Below are 19,873 nucleotides of genomic sequence, written 5' to 3'. Positions count from 1 at the left end.
CACACTGCAGACCCATTAAATCAGAAGCTACCACCGTCGACCCCAGGCCTCAGTGGCCGTTAAAGCTCCCTTGGTCAAGTCCAATGTATAACCGTGGACTCAAGTACCAGCAGGTTCTTGCCAGATGTAGAGTCTCACACCATCTCTGTGACTTTATTATCAGCATCGATACCTCAGAAATGGATACAAAGAGCCACTCCAGGCAGCTCCCCCCACCTCCTCTAATGACCAGGAGAGCTGGTCTGGATCCTCAGCCTGCATGCAGCCTTAGAGCCTGGGGCCGTCCTGCCTGGCACTGGTCCTCCCAACAGGGCCAGGAAGTCCATCCCTCCAGGGCAGGCTGAAGGGGTCTTCATCCGCAGCAACACATTCTAGGACAGGCCAGTCCTGGCTGAGATTAAGAGCGTGTCCATATAGAACCAAGGGCCCGGAGCAGCCATAAACACGGAAGCAGCCGCCCTCCTTGACTGTCTGATGAATGGGGGCCTTTTGGTAAGGTCGGAGTTTGTTTGTTATTAAAGACCTAATTAGAAACATGAGAGGGAGCTGAATGGCTCCGTGCTTGGCTAATTAGTGACATGTATGCACCCGCTTTGAACTTCAAGGACACAGAGCTATTAGCGCTTACATCAAAAATGGATTAAACTCCTGTGCCTTTATAATCATTAAAGACAGGCTGCTCAAGTCGAAAGCCTTTTGTATAGGTCCTCAAGGGGCTGCCCTTTGGGCATCCTCTCCACCCTACCCCCTGGTTGTGGAGCCCCGGGCAGTAAATACTGATGGTCCTGGGGCAGTCCAGCTCCCCACAGGACTGCCCTCAGCAGAGCTCCGTGGTCTTCCCGGGACTGAGACGACCAGCCCTCTGGTGACCCATTCCGCAGCAATACTGCCTGCCTGCTCTGTGCCCAGCCTGTTCTGCAGTGTGGCCCAGAGGAGGGCGGTCTAGTCCTTGGGGAGAGAGGCAGTCCCCTACCTCACGCGGCGGGCACGGCCCAACCCCAGGCAGCCCCCAGTCTGATGGGGGAGACACTGCCACCAGGGAGCTTCCCATTTGGAAAGAGCAACAGAGCCCGCACTCTTCAGGAGCTGGAGCTCCAGCATGGGAGGTCTGGAGCCTTGTCCCTACAGCCTGTCTGAAGCAAAGAAAGATCCAAATAAACACAAGATGTCTTAGACTACAGGGAAGGGCAGCTGAGCAGCAGATTCTGTTTGAAGAGCTCCCGGGAGTTGCCTGGATGTCCAAGTTCGAGCTTGTGTTTAGTCCGGTCAGAGACTCTTTGGAGACACGTTCTCTCACTGCTCCAGCCCTCGGTTTCCTCATTTGTAGCCCAGGCTAACAGGACCGATCTTAGAAGTTGTTAGGAGCGTGAAAAACGATGGTGTTAAGCACCTACCAGTGTACCTGGCACACAGATGCTCAGTAAATATTAGCTCCCTTTCCAGCCTCACAGAAGCCACAGCTTCTAGAACTGTGTGCCTCGTGCCTCCAGACCCTATTGTGCCCACAATAGTATGAGGTTTTCCCCTGCTGCACCTTCCCCAACTGGGCCAGGGTGTTATCAAATTCTTACCAAGCTTTCATCAGGACTAAGGATGCTACAAGTGTAGTTCTGGCCTTGGATTTCTGGGGCCTCGCACAGAGGGCGAACACTGAGCCTGCGGTGAATGGAATCACTTACAAGAGACAAGCTAGGACCCGACGCCTCTGGCTGAGGGCAGGCAGGCTGGGAATTAGTGAGTGAGCACACCCGGCCCAGCAGCACAGAGGGTGGCTGGGGTCATGTGGGGAGAAGGCAGACCAGTTTCTCTTTTGACAAGATAGAGCTGGATGCAGTCCCCAGCTCAAAACAAAAGCAAGGGACATTCTCAGGATTAAACTAGGAGACGCTTGGAGCAAGCCGACTGTTCGGGAGAGAGACAGAGATGCGACAGAGATGGAGGGGGAGTCCTTCCTGGCACCATACTCCGTGTCTTTGTTTCCTTTCAGTGCTCAGGTCAGGGACGGTTGGGTGGGAAGCAGGGGCCAGCCAAGTGGCCGTGGAGGCCGCGGCCTGTCTTCCCCGGGGCCGCGTGCACAGAGGCTGGCAGGCTCGGTGCCGTGTTTCGTGGGTGCCGGTGATTTCTGGACCATCTCCCCATCTTGCCTCTTGCAAGTTCTAACCCATGTGGGCCTGGAGTCTGAACCAGTTAATTTAAAGAAGAGGCAGCAGGATGTGAGTGTTAAAACCGCTTGCTTCAGCCAAACCATAAACGTCTGTCTCTCAGGTTGATTTCCCCTGTTTTCCGAGGTGCCTTAGAGGTTCAGGGCCAAGGCACTATTGAATCCGCCATTTGCTGTGGAGAGAGATCATGAACCGCACCTTGCATTTGAGACCAGAGTCCTGATCTGGGACAGCTTGCTGAGGTCCCATCAGTGGGGAAGCCATTGCAGAGCAAGCCCCGGGCAAGCCCGAGACCCGTGGCGTGGCCTTTCCTTTCCTGACAGCCCTCTCCCCTTTCTTCCTTAGACACATGCAAACAGGATCTATCCCTCAGAACCCTTAGGGTCTGGGAGAAACGGGAACCTGACAGTGACTCCATTTGCCCTCATGACAAAGCCTGGTTTCTTGGGCTGCCAGGCTCAGGCCCACTCAAGGCTACTCCATGCCCAGAATTTACACCATGAGCAGATGGCAATAAACCACTAACCCCTCTCCTCCCCTCCCCCACCTTCCCAACCAACCCTGGCCTCGTCCTTTGTGAGGAGGAGACACATCCATAGACCCAAATCAGGGCTGGTAATAAGAGCATCGAGATAGAGAGTGAATGAGAGTGATTGTATCTCAACATAAAGTACAAAGTTTTAGTCACAAAGCTCTCAGATGTGTTCATTCTGGGTGTTTGGGTGATCTGATTGGTAGAATCAATCTCCAGGTTCACGACTAGCACATGATGTGAGGGCTTCAGAGCCAGCCAGGAGTGAAGTTATCTCTTCAAGAGGGGTGTGCTTTGACCTGAAGCCTAGACCATTCTACGTAATGTATCGGTCCCAAGTCCTCGGTTCTCCCGTCCTTCTGTTCCCTCCTTGAGCTATGCCAGCGTTAGCCGGCAGACCTCAGCATCCACCTGGTCTGAAGCAGGTTCGCTTTTGAGAGATCAAGCAGAAACAGCAATCTTCTAAGCCTGTGGCACTGCTATAACCGACATTTGGAGTATTTGTGACACTGACTTTCCTGTCAGCCCCGGTGGATGAGCAGCCACTCTCCATGGGTCCTGTGTGGTATTTAAGATGAGCCAGGCATCTCTGGATATGTCCAGACTTGTTGCTATCAGGCTGAGTTAGTACCTCCCGGTAATATATTTGTTTGTGTATTGAGCCAGGGAAAAGGAAACATCATCACGTTACTCTCTTAATCCTCCCTTAGTTTCAAAGTGTTTTTTCTCCTTCCCTTCTGAAATAGCTTGAATTTTAGCAGAGCATAAACACACACACACACACACACACACACACACACACACACACACATATATAGTATATTAAATTGATTGTCCCTGCATCTGGGTCCCTGAACTGATTTGATTCTAATTTACTGTGTCATACAGTTTTCCCAGGTTGGATGTAATTGCTGGTCCCCTCTATCTGTCTCTCCCACCTTCAGGCTAAGCTCTAGAAGGCAAGTCTAAGCCAGGATCCCTGGGACATAGTGGCCTGGCAGACTGCTGGACTGTAATCCCCCCTTGCTCTGCTGGAGACATGCCGTAATAACTCACAGCTGAGTATTTCTCCTTCCGTTAGCAGGAACAGGATTATCTTTTCATGCGGACCTTCCCCGTGTGACCATCGGCATTAATTTATAGCAGGCACTACTTCTGCAGGGCACAGAGACTTCGAAGTGGGGTCCTCAACTCTGTTCGCAGGAAGGCCTTGGCTGCCCAGCTGCCATTCTTCAGAGCCCACGAGCAAGGAGTGGCTGGCTGTTAAGAGGGACCCATGAAGGTCTCCACTGTTGACAGCCAGTTGGTACTATGGACCTGGCATCACCGAGCACCCAGTGTTGTAGGGGAGACAGGCAGGTGTCTCTTCTTCTGGAGAACATAGGGCCCCGTGAGAACCCTGAGGGCACCCCTACCTGTTCACATACCCCGCCTTAAGGAGTCCCTCGCTAATGTGGGAGACAGTCCCTGCTGCTATGGAGTTTTTAATGAAGGCAGATAGAAGCACGACACGGGCGAGGTGAAGGAAGAGGGGAGAGCTCGAGGGGCAACGACCTCGACCTCTTCTCCTGCATCCGCCTGGCAACGCAGCCCCTCCACTCATCCCTTTTTCAGTTTCTTGACATTCTTTAAAACAAGCAAAACCCCTAAAACTCCGTGTGATGAATGAACACAGCCCTGCCCTCAAAGAATATCACAGGGGCTTCTGTCCCCAGCCCTCCATTCTGTCGGGAGCTGGGGGTTGGAACGAGAGCCGTGAAACTCCCTTCTCCTTGGCCCTGAAATGCATAGTGTCATGAGTTCTGTTTCGGCAGCATGCTGCCTTCTGAACTGGACTAGGCGAGGACGGGCCCACCATTGCATTCGTCTGGCCCTAAGCAGCACGTGCTCTGGAAATGTGCTAGGGGCCACCAGGGCCTCCCCCCTGAGATGAAACCTGGCAGCAGCAGATAATTTGCAAGGCAGATGATTGAAAATGTCTTGAGGGCTGGCCCTGCCCTTGGGCAAAATGTGAGACCCACTAAACCAGAACGTAGGTCTAACGTGGGGACTTGGGGGGGGCCCTGGCTTATCCCGGATATGCGGGCTGAGCTCATCTAGAAAAGATTTTGTCAACAGTTCCTTCCTCTGGATCAGTAGTAATCCAATTTTCAGGCCTTGGAGCCAGACAGAGATGCCCTCCCAGGGGCTCCCCCCTCGTAGTTCTGGGCTCTTGCTTTCTGCCTGAGGTCCAGTGGCATCACTTAGAAATCATGTGGATGGCTGGACTTCCATACTTTTCCTAGACCTACAAGGAGGCTGCTCTGATTCTCACTCCTACGACTTCCCCACCCCCAGTGACTAATTGCACTCTCAACCCAACCCCTTCTGACCACAGTTGGCCAGAGCCACATGCAGACTGTGTGCCCGCTGGAAGGCAGGCATCTCCCTGGGCTTGCTTTAAAAGCTTGAGGTACCCATGAGCTTTGCATCCAGCCCCTACAGGTGAGGATCTAAGCCTGCAGGATGGACCTTTGCTAAGGTCTCTGGAATAAGAATCCCTGGGGATTCGTGGGTCAGCCATCAAGGTGTTTTATTCCCTTGATAGGCAAGAAGTTCCTCCTTTTATCCAAGTCCAACTTTAAGCTTTAAGTCAAATGTGTTACCTCTTGCTGGCCTCAGTGAGATTCCACATCCTTGCTTTTCCTCCCACCCCACCCCCCGCCGACCCTTGTCTCAGAGTCCTTTCATCAGGTCCAATGTAGATGAACTGGACCCTGTTGTAAACACTTCCTGATTTGTATGGCCAGTGAATTGTATTTTCCTATATCAGATTTTCCTAAATCTGCCTATGGTACCTGCCTTATTGGGCTCCGCATACACAACCATTTTAAAAATAGTTTGTTTTCAACTTGACCAATTGCAAACCATTTTCTTTCTCATCGCAGCCCACTGAGAGGCAGACTAAGGCAGACGGCACTCACACGGTACAGATGGGGACTCAGGCCCATGAGGTGTTTACCCCGAGGCATACAGCCCTAAGGTCAGGGCCAGGGTCACACTCAGGTCTTCTGACTCCAAGTCCAGTGCTCCTTTATACCACAGCTGCCTCCCTGAGCATACGGGCTGCCTGGACCCGGAAAGCCCAGAGGATGCTGGGACTGGGGGGTGAAGGGTGAGGGGTGAGGAAGAACCTGTCTGGGATTAAACTGCTGCTGTGGATTCTGCCCAGAGCAGCTGATGGAGAAGTAGCCCTGCTCCCCACAGTGAGCCCCCAAACTGCCAGCCCGGTGCAGGGCTCGCCCCATGCCACTTAATACTTATAGCTCCTGCTGCAAAAATGCCTAGGTGTTTGCAAGACAGTGTCCTCTCCTGGGATAGGAGGCATAATGTCCCAAGTCATAAAACTTAGCAGTGTCTATTCAGCAGCACATACTGAGACCCCTCCCTCCCGACACGCACGGACACCCACGCCCCTGTAGCTGAGCAGTAGATGGGGTACCCTTGCCCATTGAGAGCGATGTCCCATCCCCTCTTCCTGACCCAGCCTGGCTTGTGGGACTGTTTCTGGCCTCTCAAAATGAAGCTCAGCATCTGAGCAAAGGCACCCTCCACCAAGATACTTCATTGAGCATTGCCTGAAGGCTGATTGCTATAGGATGCACCCTCGGGTCAGGGACTCAGCGTCTTGCTTTCTCCGCCTGCCTCTCCTCTCCGGTCACAGCTCAGAGGGAGAGACGTCCTCACATGACTCCCCTTCCTATGTAGCCAGCCAGTGATCAGTATGAACGTCCCAAAAGAAGAACCCTATTTTGTCCCTAATGCCTTCCCAGGTGCAGCTGCTGGCAGGTCTGAGTGCAAAGTGGCACTCCCCACTCCCTCCTGAGCAGGCAGTGCCGTTTTCTTGCTAGGAGCCTGCCCAGAGATGCACGGGTGTCCGGATGGCTTGTTTGGGCACTTTAACCTGCTCTCTGGAGCCTGGCTCTTCTGCCTACAGAGAGATAAGGAGGGATTGTTGGCGGCACAGCACAGAGGTGTGGCTTCTCCACCCCACCCCCAGCCCAGAAGCCTAGAGAACGGAACCGGCCCAGAACTGGGTGCTTACCGCCTGCCAGCTGCGCCCTCTGGCGGGGACCCACAGACCGATCTCTCACCCCTGGCTGGGAGGAGAACCGCAAGGTGACTTTGAGCAGGGATCGGGCGCTATGAGGATATGGGAGTTGAGGTTTAGAGCTGCATTCTAATAGGGTGCCTTCTTCACAGTGTCATTCGCTGGCAGGTGACTGAGCGGGGAGGGGTGTTGTTGGCTAAGAGGAGCTGCGTATTGTGAAATCCCTTCAGGCCGGCTGGTGAGCTGTTGTCCCCCTGGGCACACAGGACTGGGAGAGGTAGCAGGATGGGCGGTTACCACTAGCCCTCTCGTCTTCTAAGCGCACGGAGGAGGCTGTTTCTGGACAGCATCCTTCCATGGGCATGCTACTTCCTGTCTCCGAGGCTGCTTCTGCTGGTTGGATTAGTCTCTGGGTGTCTCTCCCTGATGGAGAGGTACGAGACCAAAACCCCCCTTCTCCTCAGCCCCTAGGTAGGTGGTCCTGCCCACAGTCTTCCTACATCTGCCTCTGGCCAGAGAAGTAAGAAGCCAAAAAATCTTTCCATCTTTCACTGCAGGCCCCCTCCCCTAGCCTCTCTTTACCCTGAGACAGAATTAGCTTGTTATTTTACATAGCAAGGGTCAGCTACCTGAGTAAACCAGGAGTCCACTGTCTGAGCTCTCCATTTTCCTTAGCCCAGAGGAAAAAAAAAGTGTTAGACCAAGATAATACCGCCTTTAAATATCTGGGCTTGATACTTGCCTCCATGGGTGAGAAAGGCCAAATGTTATCTGCAAGTTTAAACTTACGTATTCAAAATTCCTGTCCCCTTTGTCTGTGGGTGCATTCTCAAATCAGCCATTCACTTACTCTAAGCCTCTGTGATTTTTTTCTCTTCAACCTGTTTTCTCCATTGGCCGGTTTACCCATTTCTCTGCTCCAGCTTCCAAGGGGCCTCAGGGCACCTGGAGGTATCAGTTTCCCTTTTCTCCGCTCAGTCAGGAGCCAGACGCGGCTGGTTGCATCTCCTTTGTATCTTCGTGCCCCATCTCGGTCTCCAGCCAGCCTGGCTTGGGCGTGTGGTCAGTCTCTTCCCATCTCTGGGGCAAGGCCGAGGCCCAGGTGGGGCTGCAAAGGTTGAAGGCAGCTGGTCATGGGGCAGAGAGGGAAATGCCAGGGGAAGCAAGGGGAGAAGATCGTAGTGAGAAGCAGCCCCTTGGAGCCAAAGTCGTGGAAATGTGTCCAGTCCAGATCGTCTGGTTCTTCCACCTGGGTGAGCTGTAGCCCAGAACTGGCTGGCCCCAGACTCACCTTCAGTTTTCAAAATCAATGAGAACTTATTCTTGGCGATTTGAAAAAAAAGGTTTTTCCCCCCGTTTTGGAAAGAAAAAGTTTCAGCTACTAAGGGGAAATGAAAAAATGAGACAAAATTAACCTGGTTGACAGGCCCTCACTGAAGGAATAATGGAATTGGGGGAGGGGGGCGGGGCTGAAGATCGCGGCCCAGTAGTGTCTCCTCCCGCGGCCCCTCCTCACCACCACGGTCAGGATCTATGGCTGTGAAGTCTCTCCGTAGCACAGGTGCATTCCTAGCTCTTGGTCTCAGCCTGAGTTTATATGAGGATAACGAACAAAGCAGGCATTTCGGTCCGATGTGCTCTAGCTGTGAATTGGTTCAGTCAGTATGCTCTGCATTCATACTTCTTTGTCTTTTTTTTTTTTAAACAAAAGGAAAAAAAAGTTTAAACCCCCCCTTTCCTTCTACTGCAGGAGGTGAGTGTGTGGGTGTCCTGTAGAACCATTGGCATTCACCCAGCTTCGGCCCCAGCCTCCAGATTTCGCCACCCCCACCCCACCCCCTCCCTCCATCCCCTGCTCTCCACCCCCGAAGGGGACCCCTGCCACCATCATTACGGTTATGTCAAGATGCCCAGATTTTCCATGACATACCCCATCCTCCGACCACGTTCAGTATTGACGACTTTCATACCGGGCTATGAATGGGGGGTGGGGGGGAGGAGGTAGCCAGTGGGGAGGGGGGAAGTGGTTGGGGGGGCTGGAGAATGGAGATCTTCTTTTGTCTTTAAAAAAAAAAATACAAATTTGTCATTTAATGGATCCAAAAACAAACAAATAAGAAAAAGTAAAACAAACAAACAAAAATTTTAAATCCCTTCCCCAACGATTTTTTTTTTCCTGGACACAAATTGCTTTGTTTCCTGTCACGTTTTAATATCAATATTAACACAATGTGTAGTCTAAAACTAGTTCCTTTGTAGTTTGCATGGGATGTGAATGCTGTCTCAACGTGCCCAGATCTAGACAAGACTGCATGAGCACCAATTCAGATGTGAAAAAAAAAAAAATCTCTCTCTCTCTTTTCCTCTCTCTCTTCCATATATATCTCTATTTCTATTGTGATAATTTGGTGGGCAGTGAAGCACCTCGGGTTGGTTGCCGTAGTGTGTTGAATGATTGTTTTTTTATTCTCTCTATTTTTGGAGCTCCGAGCTTCTTAGTAGTAGCCTGGGCTGAGTATTCTTGAGTCCCTGCTAATGTTTTCGCATGGCCTTGGTTGAGTGTTAGAAGTTGGGCCTCAGCTGTTTTTCTCGAGTGTTTGGCTTGTAATGACCGGTGCATGCCTGGCTTCTGGCCTCATACCCAGCTCTATTCTCTGCACACCAGTCCTGAATAGCTACAGTGCTCAACCGAATTTTGGCGCGCCCGCTTCCCCGGCAGGCTCCAACCCCGCGCGGCCCGGAGGCTTCCCGGGGGCCAACAGCCCAGGACCTGTCGCCGATCTGTACGGCCCTGCCAGCCAGGACTCCGGAGTGGGGAATTACATAAGCGCGGCCAGCCCACAGCCGGGCTCGGGCTTCGGCCACGGCATAGCTGTAAGTACCCGCCTCCCCTGCCCTCCTGCCTCCTCCTTCCCACCCGTCTCCCATGGGAGAGTGTACCAGAAGAGCCCAGGGTTGGGGGCTGAGGAGAGGGCAGCGGGTCCCCATCCACACTGCGCCAGCCACCTAGGGCTGAAGCTCCTCCATTTAGCTTTTTCCTGAGCAGCCGGCATGCGGCCATGCGATGATGGCGCGGAAGGAGCACACGGGCAAGGTCAGGTTCAGATCCCCACTCCGTCACCTCCAGTCCATAATTAAACTTCACGTCCCTGGCTACAAAATGACAATAAGTACGTCTCCCTCAAAAGATTGTGTGAGAATTCATGGAAATAGGATGTGTCACCTGCTAGCACATAACAGGTCCTCGGTATCAGCCCCCTGCTTGATCCCTGCCTTCTGGAGACTGCCATGAAGGCCGTGGGACTTCAGAGCTTGGGGACCACCCGCCCCCCCCCACCTCAGGACAGCAGCCTTGGTGGGCAGAGTCCCCCGGGCCTGAGGTCCAGAGGCAGCGCTTGGCCCTGGGACACAGTGTGGGGTTCAGGCTCCCTCCCAGGTGGTCTCCTTGGCTAATGTTTCTTACAGTTTCCAGGTTCCAAGTAAGTTCCCAATTGCGTTCCTTAGCTGCAGCCCCGCAAAGGCCAAATGCATTTGATATTTGTAATGCTCTGTGGTTCTATAATCTAACTAATCCAGGCAATGGAAATTTGCTTAACAGATTTGCATGCTGTTTTCAGATTTGTATTGTTCTTCCCCCTCCTGGTGTGTGTGAGCATGAATGTGCCTGAGCCCACTCGCTCGCTGTCCCTTCCATTGGGGAAACAGAAATTCGGCCACCCTCCGTCCTAGCCAACTTCAGCATTTTGGAGGCATTTTGGTTTGGGGCTAAGATGGGAGTGTCTGCTGTGCCAGGTCCTGTCCCTGTCAGGAGAACCCAGCCTCAGGGCCGAGCTGGAGAGAACACAGCAAGTGCAGACGGTCTGGGGCACCAGGTCACCACAGTTCCCTGCATCCCACCACGGCACTGGAAACCACACACACCTACACACACGGGCACACGCCCGGGTGCACACACACACTCTTAGCACATGCATACACACACACTTCGTCTCACAAGCTGTCTTACACATGCACACACACTCTCACACATACACACTCCCTCTCCCTCTCTCTCCCATGCACACACGCACACACTCTCCCCTCTCTCTCTTTCTCTCTCACACACATACTCGCCCTCTCTCTGTCTCTCTCTCTTTCTCTCTCTCTCATACATACTCTCTCTTTCTCGCTGTCTTTTACACATACTCTCTCACACACACACACACTCACCCTCTCTTCCTCTCTCTCATAGAAACTCTCTCTTCCTCTCTCTCTCTTACACATATCCTCACACATACTCTGTCACATTCTCTCTCTCACACACACACATGCCCTTTCTCTCTCTCTTCCTCTCATACATACTGTCTCACACACACACACACACACACACACACACACACACACACGCCCTTTGCCACCACCCCTGGCCCATGCAGTTTGGGTCCTTGTCCCTTTCTTCCCAAGCCAGTATCACATAAGCCAGCGGCCCCAAGGGTCAGCCCCCCCGGATGAGCCAAGGCACCAACTCGAGAGTATGATTATTCGGGGTAGAGCCGCATCAATTCGGGAGACCGCCTGTCACCATGTGTAGAGCACAACTCATTTCCGTTTTCAGCGCACAGAAACACAGACCCTATTTGTTCTGGAAAACCTGGGTCTTTTGACCTGTGTCCTGTTGATGCTTCTCGGAAATAACCACGTGTGGCATCACGTTGTGTCTGCGCAGGGCTTGCTCTCTCCCCAGCTGGAGCTGTTGGGACCGCGGGGCAGAGACACTGTTATCTTTGCCCTCCGGGGTTCAGGGCAGCAGCGCCCGTCATTTCGGGCACAGACTTCCCTTCCCCATCACCCACGCAGCCCCCGTGAATCTGGCTCTCGATTTCCCCCCTGGGGTGAGCACACAGGCTGGGGGTGGGGAGTGGGGGCCGGAGGGCTTGGAGCGGGGAAGGATGGCCTCCCAGCCCCTGGTGGCGCGGTGTCTCAGAATTACATATTCATGCTGGCAACCACAGTCTAGTCCTAGAGATAATTTCCTTTCCCCGAATATGACAATCTGTTCCCGTGTATAGCGTGCTGATGACCTTAACAATTGTGCAATTTTAGGGACCTTTGATTGCAACGGCCTTTACAAATGGATACCATTGAGCAGGTGCTTCTGTTGCCATCCCACTCTGAGGTATTACCTTCCCTGCCATGTGTCTCCGCCCCGCCGGGCGTGGCGTACGTGTACGCGCACGGGCGTGCAAGTACGCGCGCGCCTGGTCTCATTGAGCCCGCACCTCTCTCTCCTCTTCCCCAACCCCTTTTCAGGGGGGTGGGGGCAAAAACTCCAGTCTTTTACTCTCTCATCCCTTTCTCCAGCTTTAATCGTGGCCCCCACCTTTTTTTTTTTTTTTTTTTTACTTTTTTTTTTTTTTTTCTTCTTGATTTGGTTCTTTCGGTTCCTCTTCTTTATCTTCCCCACCCCTCATCTTTCTCCGTCTTGAAATACGATCAAGAGTGTAGGAAACTGGAAGGTGATCTGGGGCTGTGCCTGTCCCAAGGGGACAGAGGCAGGAGAACCCTGGGCTTCGGCCAGGCCCCCCGGGGGGGGGGGCCAGGGGGCCAGGGTCCCACCCCTCCAGGGTCCTGCGAGATGGTCCCTGGGCCCTTTCGGTCTCCCGGAGCTCGCTGGCTTCAGCCAATGGGGTTCCTGCAGTCAAAACAGCCAGACTCCATCTTTTAGTGAAAAGAAAACATTTTTGCCAGTAACTACTGAGTAATTATCCAGATTACCGCACGAAAAGCAAATTAAATTAACGACATCACCTGCGTAACGTGGATTTGGATCCCTGCCAGTTTCCTAACCTTTTAAACTGAGCTCAAGTTAATTAAACATTTTTTAAATCACTTTGATGGGGATATGGAAGGGGCGGAGTGGAGGAGAAGGGGAGGTTGGGGCAGTCAGTGAGGGAGCCTCTTGCCACAGTCTCACTGGAAAAGGAGTATCTGTTGCTCTTGGGAAGGACACCGAGAAGGAAGAGGGGTTCTCTTATGAGCGCTAAATGGGTACTGTGTTAGCATGTTAGCTGGGGGGCTTGAAGCATGGGTCTGTCTCTTTGGAAGAGGGAGGGGGACAGCTGAGGCCGGGGATGGGTCCCAGCTGGGGTAAGAGTGCCTCTTAAGTTGGGACATAAGAGAAACAAGGCTGGAGATGGGTTTGCAGTTAGTAGGACGCCTCTCTCATAGAAAGGGTCCCTCTAGGCCCCCAAGTCAGCCAGGATCCTCTAGGGTGGGCTCAGTGGGGGGACCAGGTTGAGTTGAGCTCCACAGATCTCTTTTGGATTTCTCTAATGTTGCTGCTAAGGAATCACCTCAACTAATGCAACTGCCTCTCTTAACCAAATAAACCCCGTGTGTGAATTCTCCCCGCCCCTCCCTCCACTTCCCTTCCAGCACTGACCCGGCCAATGCTGGCCAGAGCCAGAGGCCACTAACAGTTTGAAGGAGAGCTACTCACTACTAATTAAGCTGGGTTTGGGGGCCCAGGGGAAGTAAAGTTCCTCTGAGAGCAAAGTGGACCCTGGGGGTTGGAGGTGGCTCCCGCCCTTTGTGTAGTCAGGTGACAGAGGGGTTAAACCACCCCCCCACCCCCCACCCCGGGCACAGCAGGTCCCTGCAAGGTCACACACTGGGGCTGCCCTGCCCTGTCCCTCTCCTGGAAATGAGGGTGGCAAAGGGCTTCCCAGCACAGCCCGCCCTCCAGGGGCCTCTAAGCTTCTGTCGGAATAGGGGGAGGGCAAGGCTTCTGGCCCATCCTCCCCTCCTCCAGCTCTGGGACCCGCTTCCCACAGAAGGATGACATAGCCAGGAGAGTGGAGGGAAAACCCACCCCCTCCGAAATGGATGAAGCCAGCCAACTGAGTCACATGTTTGAACCAAAGCACACACTTTGTCCCTAACGGAGGTTTCGTTCTCTGACCTTGAGTGCCACCCGCAAAGGACTGGTCCAGGCTCACAGTCAGTTCAGGGAGACTCAGGAGGTCTGTGAGTCCCGGGCCTGTCTTTATGTCCTATAACCAAAGCTGGGTATTTGTTGCGTGTGTTTTTCCTGACCTTGAGTCCTTGATATGAAATATAATTTTTTTAAGATTTTTTTTTTTGTAATTTGCATCTTTAGTTGGCACTGACTGTATCTAATGAAGTTGCAGGTGTTTAAACATTTAGCTTTGAAAAACCAGAAGTTTAACCAGGAAAAAAAAAAAAGCATCACTGGTCAGTTTGCAATTCACCAGTGTAGCTGACCAGCCGGCGCGGCCACATTTGCTGACCACATTTCCTGCCATGACCCCAAGAATGCAACAGCACCGTATCAAATTGGCAAAATAGCAAACCAGCAAAATGAGTGGCAAAGCCGTCCGCTGGCCAGCGTCAGGTGGGGCGAAGGTGTCAGATTTCCCAAGCTGTGACCCCGGGAAGCTGTTAGCCTGGCCATTTTCAAACCTACCTGGTAGCCCAAGGTAGTCATACTTGGAAAGCTCTAGTTAAAAAGTCGGGGTAAACAGTACGTTTGCCTGACACGTCTTCTCTGTCTTCCCACTTCATGTTCTCCTCTGGGCGCCCCCGACCTTGCGTACCCTGCAGAGCATACCTGGATGTCCAGGCAAGACTGGGCGAAGTTTCTGAGTGGCCCTTTGTTTAGGTGATGTCATCAGACCTGGACCCCCACCAGCCTCACTCCCCATCGCAACCAGAGATGGCTCACTTCGGATCGAGGGTTGACTACATCTCATCATCTCACGAATCTGCTGTAATATATGACAACAGCTTTTAAATGTGTATATAACCCATGATTTTGGTTTTGTTTTGTTTTTTTTTTTGTTTGTTTTTCTTGATGGTTTCCCCCTTCCTCTCCCCTCTTCCCCGTTCTCCTTTTAAATCTCTTTGAATCACATTTGGTAGTGATTTTGACTTAGTCCGGTAGTCATATAGCTTTAATATCTAGTTAAAAGCTAACCATAGTATAATTGTTATATTAAGGTATTATTTTTTCTTAAAAAAAAATTTTTTTTTTTGGCTTGTTTTGATTCTGTTCTCACTTTTAAAGGATGCTGAGATGGTAATATGACTCTCAATATTTTGGTACCAATTCTGAGACTGTATGGATTTTCTGGTGCGGCTTGTGCACCAGCGGAAGCAAAGTTGTGAAATGTGGAGTAGGAGATGGGCATAAGCTTTCTACTTTGCGTTGTCTAAGAAGTGAGATGTAGTAAGCTAATTAACAGACTCTCTAGCGGTTCTTTTTTGTGACGTCTCTTTGTTAACCTAAGTATATCTATTTTCGGCAATAAGGTAAGGACGACGATGTTTTGAGTGTCCTTCTTTTCTATAAGTGCTTTTTTTCTGTTGAAAGAGGTGATATTATAAGGTTTTTTGAAATTGTGAATTCTAAAAAAAAAAAGAAACGTTGTAAATACAATTCCATTAACTACATAGAAACTATTAAGAAAGAGAATCAAAAATATTTTTGTGAGGGAGTCGGTCCCAGGCAGTTCGATGCTCTGTGGGAAGGAGGGGAAGGAATGGTAACCAAGTCAGTTCGGAGGCGGAAGGACACCCCGCTGCCGGGACGACCCCGGGGGAAAGTTCGAACACTGTTCAGCTCCTTCTGTCTGTGTGATAGACCTAAGAACTGTATTCGTGTCATACCAGCATATTAACCTCTCGTCTGTGCACAGCTTCAAATGTTACCGTCTAGTTAGATTTTTATTTAAAATATGAAAAACTGCTTTTCCCAAGAAGTTTTTTAAAAACAAAGCTACAATTTTAATATTTAACATATTTAAAGTTTCAAAGCACACCTGTTTGGCTTGGGTGGGGAGGGGTGGGGGGACATTCTTTTTCAGTCTTAATTTTTAAATATTTGATCATTTTCTATCGTCCAACCATTTCAGCACCTCCAAAGGTCCCTAGGACACTTTGCCTCTCTTTGCCCCTCCCTTCCCCCCACCCCCCCCACCCCCCCCACCCCCGGCCCGCAGCTCTGGGGGGGCCCCACCCCCCCGGGCCAGGAGCTGAGAAGCCTGCATTAACGAAACCTTTTCTCCATTCACTTTCTATTTACAAATTAGGAAAGCAACCTTTTGGTTTATATATTTTTTTTTAATACCTCAGTGCTGCAAGTATCACCAGAGAGGCTATGGAAGAATTTTTTTTTTTTAATTTATTGTAGATGTAAACAGAATTTTAAAAATAAAAAGTATAAACATCGCTGCACTGTGACTGGTGGGAAAAACTGACAGTTTCCTGTTTGCACATGTTTGACATTTGGCTGTTATAATATATGGTCCTCGGTTGGGGAAAGATACTTATGATGAAGGATATTTTTTAATTTAACTTTTTTTTAATATTGGTAATAGGTCGGCAACAGCAACTATAGAAGTACAACTCAATAGATGGCATTAAAACATATTGTAGTGTGGATATATATTTTTTTCTTTTTTAAAATGTGATATTGACGTTTTATTAATATTTTTTAAATTGTTACGTTTATAAATTTGGTACTTAAGGCACAGCCAGTATGAGACACTGAATGCGACGTTTATTATAAAGAGCTGCTGCACTCCTATTTTTATAAATTTTACTAACAAAGTAGACTAATGTAGACATTCACAGACATGGTAGGGCAAAAGCATCCTCAAACAAAAGGCTCCAAAATGCGAACCTGGAAGGAAAGAAAAAAAGCCTTTTTCAATTCTAATTAAACAGCAATGACATTTTTTTAAAAAAAAATCTTGTTTCTCCAATTAAATGTTAGGTTGTTTGGTGAGGGTTTGTTTTGGTTTTGTTTTTCTTTCTTTCTTTTTTTTTGTTTCCAAACAACCACATTAAGTAAAATGCTGGGCGCTTTTAAAATATCAAAACTTGTTCAAGTAATAAAATTTAAAAAAAAATAGAAGTTTTATTAAAACACACACACACACACACACACAAGAAAAAAGACAATAAATTCCCAGAAATTCAGTGTCTAGACTAGGGAATTTAATTACTATTTTGTCCATGTTGGTGATGTACTGTACTACCCTTCCTTTCTCTGCAACCCCCATCACCTCATAGAAGACTCTTTGTTGATCACTGTCTGTTAATAATGTATAAAAATGGCTATCTTGTAAACGTCCTGTCCTGGTACTAGTGTAGTGACCTTTTTTCTTCTCTTTCTTCTAGTACATATTGATAGATATAACGTAATTAAGGTTTAAAAAAAAATTAGACATAGTTACTCAGATTTAGGACCAGTAAGGATAGAACTTTCTCTTATTTATGAAAAAAAAAAATGCTAATAATTTTGGGGCAGTTTTTTCCTTTCGATTTTTTTTTTCCAATTTCAACTTTTTATTTTATTTTTGCTGATCTGATGTGGTTTCAACGAACCCAAGGTCTCATGATGTTCAAATGCCGGCAGACTCTACGGCGTTTTGTAGATACCCACCCCCCCCCAACTGTGAAGGGGTGTGCCATACTACCTTAAATGCTAATGCTAGATATGCAAAACTGGATTTTTTTAATTTATTTTTTAAAAGAGGGAGGCATGGTATATTAAAATGATTTTACTAAGAGAAAAAAATATTTTTTTAAGAATGCTCAGAAGAAATTGATAATCTGTGTGAATATGTTTTAGATGTTTATAATACCTTTTGAAGAGACCCAGTAGCCCATAGCACAAATCTCGTGGAAATCTGATATGTTTTAATGTGGCTACCTAGGTTAAGGTTCACGTTCGTCCCCCCACTCATCTAGAAGTCCATTTTGGAAGATTTTTGTAAATTATTTTAGCACTGATGTTCAGCCTTGTCTTTGTTTCCGTTAAGCTCAATGGCGAACATGGGAACCACCTTTCGCCTTCCCTGGGGGAGCACCCCTCTTGGCTGATGGCTTTTCCCCGGAATCATAAAATAGCCACCGGGTGACTTTCTGGCTTCCAGATCCATCTGCCTGGGACCCCCGAACTCCTCTCCTCCCAAGCAGAAGGGAGGGAGTGGCATTAGCTCCCGGACCCATTCCTGGTTCTACCTGGACATGGGGCTGACGGGGATGACCAAGCCTTCGGTCCCCTTCCCAGGAGCTTTCTCAGCCCTGGTTTGTGGCCTTCCTCACACCCATCGGGAAAACCAAACAGCCTTGTGTTCTATCCCAGTCGCTCATTGGCTTGATTCGAACGAAGCCCCGACAGGCCTTTGCGTTTCTATCCTTCATACCCTTCATCTTAATTTGAACTCGTAGCTTGGACTTTAAGGTAGCATGGCTCTGTTGCTGTCAATCTGATGTTTCGCTGCACAGCAATTCACAGCCAGTGAATGTTACACACATCTTGCTAGACTAGTATAAAAATCATTGGGTAATTGTTGGTTCTAATGACCTGAAAGGTGTTCAGTTTTTGTTTTCAGTTTTTTGTTTTTGATTTTGGGGTTTTTTTGTTTTGTTTTGTTTTTTGGGGGGGGGGTGGCCTTTTTTTTTTTTTTTTTTTTTTTGGTTCCAAATAGAAAAACAAAACCTATTTTGATCTTTAGTGCAAACGAGGGCTAGGGACTTAGCCACCACCACCACCACACTGTTTCATTCTGCCATTCACTCACTGCAGCATAATCAAGAATAAAGCAATATAGTTTACTACATTTTTTTATTGAAGGTCAGCCATGCTTTCTGTATTATATTGCATATGAAATTGTTTACAAAAGAAACACTAACTCATACTTCTCTTTATCCGTTGGGAGTGGCACACAGGGACAGAGGGAGACTGGGGGGGGGAGGGGTCTGGGGAGGGGAGGGGAGAATTTTCTTTCTTGAATGTGCTTCACCAGCCGGGCTGTCTTCCAAGGAAGACAAAAGCAAGGAGGTTGGGGCAGGAGTGAGCAGAGGGACGGAGGCTGGCAAGCACATTGAAGAGAGACCCTGGTGGGCTCCCCCTGCCCTCACCCTAAACAGAAAAGAAGCAGAATCATCAGCTCAGCCCAGTCCTGGGCACAGACACTACACAAGGAGACGCTGTACGTTAAGCAATACTTTAATACTGTAATACGTTTGTTTTCTTTTCTTTTTTTTTTTTTTAAACCAAAAAAAAAAAAAAAAAGTAAGTAAACTCAAACAAAAACATATAAATAAAACCCACCCCTCTGGGGGAAGCAAGCTTAATTCAAACACTTGGCTATCAAATAATCAGAATGTATTGTCTCAGACAGGCTTTCATTTCCGGGAGGCAGGGGCACGAGGGGGGAGGGGGAGGGGGCCTGGGAGACAGACGTTCCGGAGCCTCCCTAGAAGGCTCTCTGCTGTATTCTGTACATACTGTACCATCCTGTGTGGAATCTGTGAGTGTCCTCTTGAGTAGCGTGGGCTAGCCGATCGGCCGTTCATGGTGTATTGTAAACTCAGAATTCCATATGTAATAGGATGCAAGTCTAAGCGTTTCATGTGGACATAAATGTATCTAAATAAAACTTTCCCTAGCACTGTGGCTGACCTCACCCTTACTTTTATACTTTAGTATGAAACTGATGACAACTTTGGTAGTGAGTATTTTTTTTATATATATACATATATATGTATCTATATATATATATATCTCAAGCATCTTTCAGGTCTTTGTGTGTGGCTTTCTTAAAGCCCTGTTGTAAAAAATTACTATGTGGATGGCAGTCTCTCACATCACAGATGTGGAAAGTATAATTTTATATTTGTATTTTCAAATAAATAAGTTTGTGAAAGGTTTCCATCCTCTACTGTGGTCCAGAAATCAATGTGTTTGTCTGACAAAAAAAAAAAAAATAATAAAATACAATAAACTGTTTTGAACAGAGTTGTTTGGTGTTCTTTCACTTGCAGAAGAGAGCTGGGGTGGGGGAGAGCTGTTTGGTTTGGGGAGAAGGGTAGCACCATAATCACACCTTCCCTCTAGAAGGGAAGCATGAAGAAGCCCTTCCCCCGGCCCCAGAGAGCTGGTGGAGCTACTTTTAAGAAGTGACAAGAGGGGCGCCTGGGTGGCGCAGTCGGTTAAGCGTCCGACTTCAGCCAGGTCACGATCTCGCGGTCCGTGGGTTGGAGCCCCGCGTCGGGCTCTGGGCTGATGGCTCAGAG

At 49.2% G+C, this 19,873-nt stretch overlaps 1 protein-coding gene across 10 annotated transcripts in view; it reads left to right on the top strand.

Annotated features, from left to right (window-relative positions):
• Positions 1 to 16,521, top strand: part of MSI2 (musashi RNA binding protein 2) — a 391,199-nt gene extending 374,678 nt beyond the window's left edge. For 2 of the 10 annotated variants that reach the window (XM_045488277.1, XM_045488275.1), the window contains 3 exons: positions 9,504 to 9,658; positions 11,867 to 11,939; positions 14,387 to 16,521. In XM_045488277.1, the coding sequence (XP_045344233.1) occupies positions 9,504 to 9,658; positions 11,867 to 11,908 (197 nt within the window). In that variant the 3' untranslated portion in view covers positions 11,909 to 11,939; positions 14,387 to 16,521. Of the gene's footprint in view, positions 1 to 9,449; positions 9,659 to 11,866; positions 11,940 to 14,386 lie in introns of those variants that run through there. The other 8 variants (XM_045488274.1, XM_045488272.1, XM_045488280.1 and 5 more) reach the window with 5 other exon arrangements.
• The last annotated feature ends 3,352 nt before the right edge of the window (positions 16,522 to 19,873 follow it).

Source organism: Leopardus geoffroyi, chromosome E1, assembly GCF_018350155.1.
Source record: "Leopardus geoffroyi isolate Oge1 chromosome E1, O.geoffroyi_Oge1_pat1.0, whole genome shotgun sequence".
Lineage (NCBI taxonomy): Eukaryota > Metazoa > Chordata > Mammalia > Carnivora > Felidae > Leopardus > Leopardus geoffroyi.
This window is presented reverse-complemented; position numbering and strand designations above follow the sequence as displayed.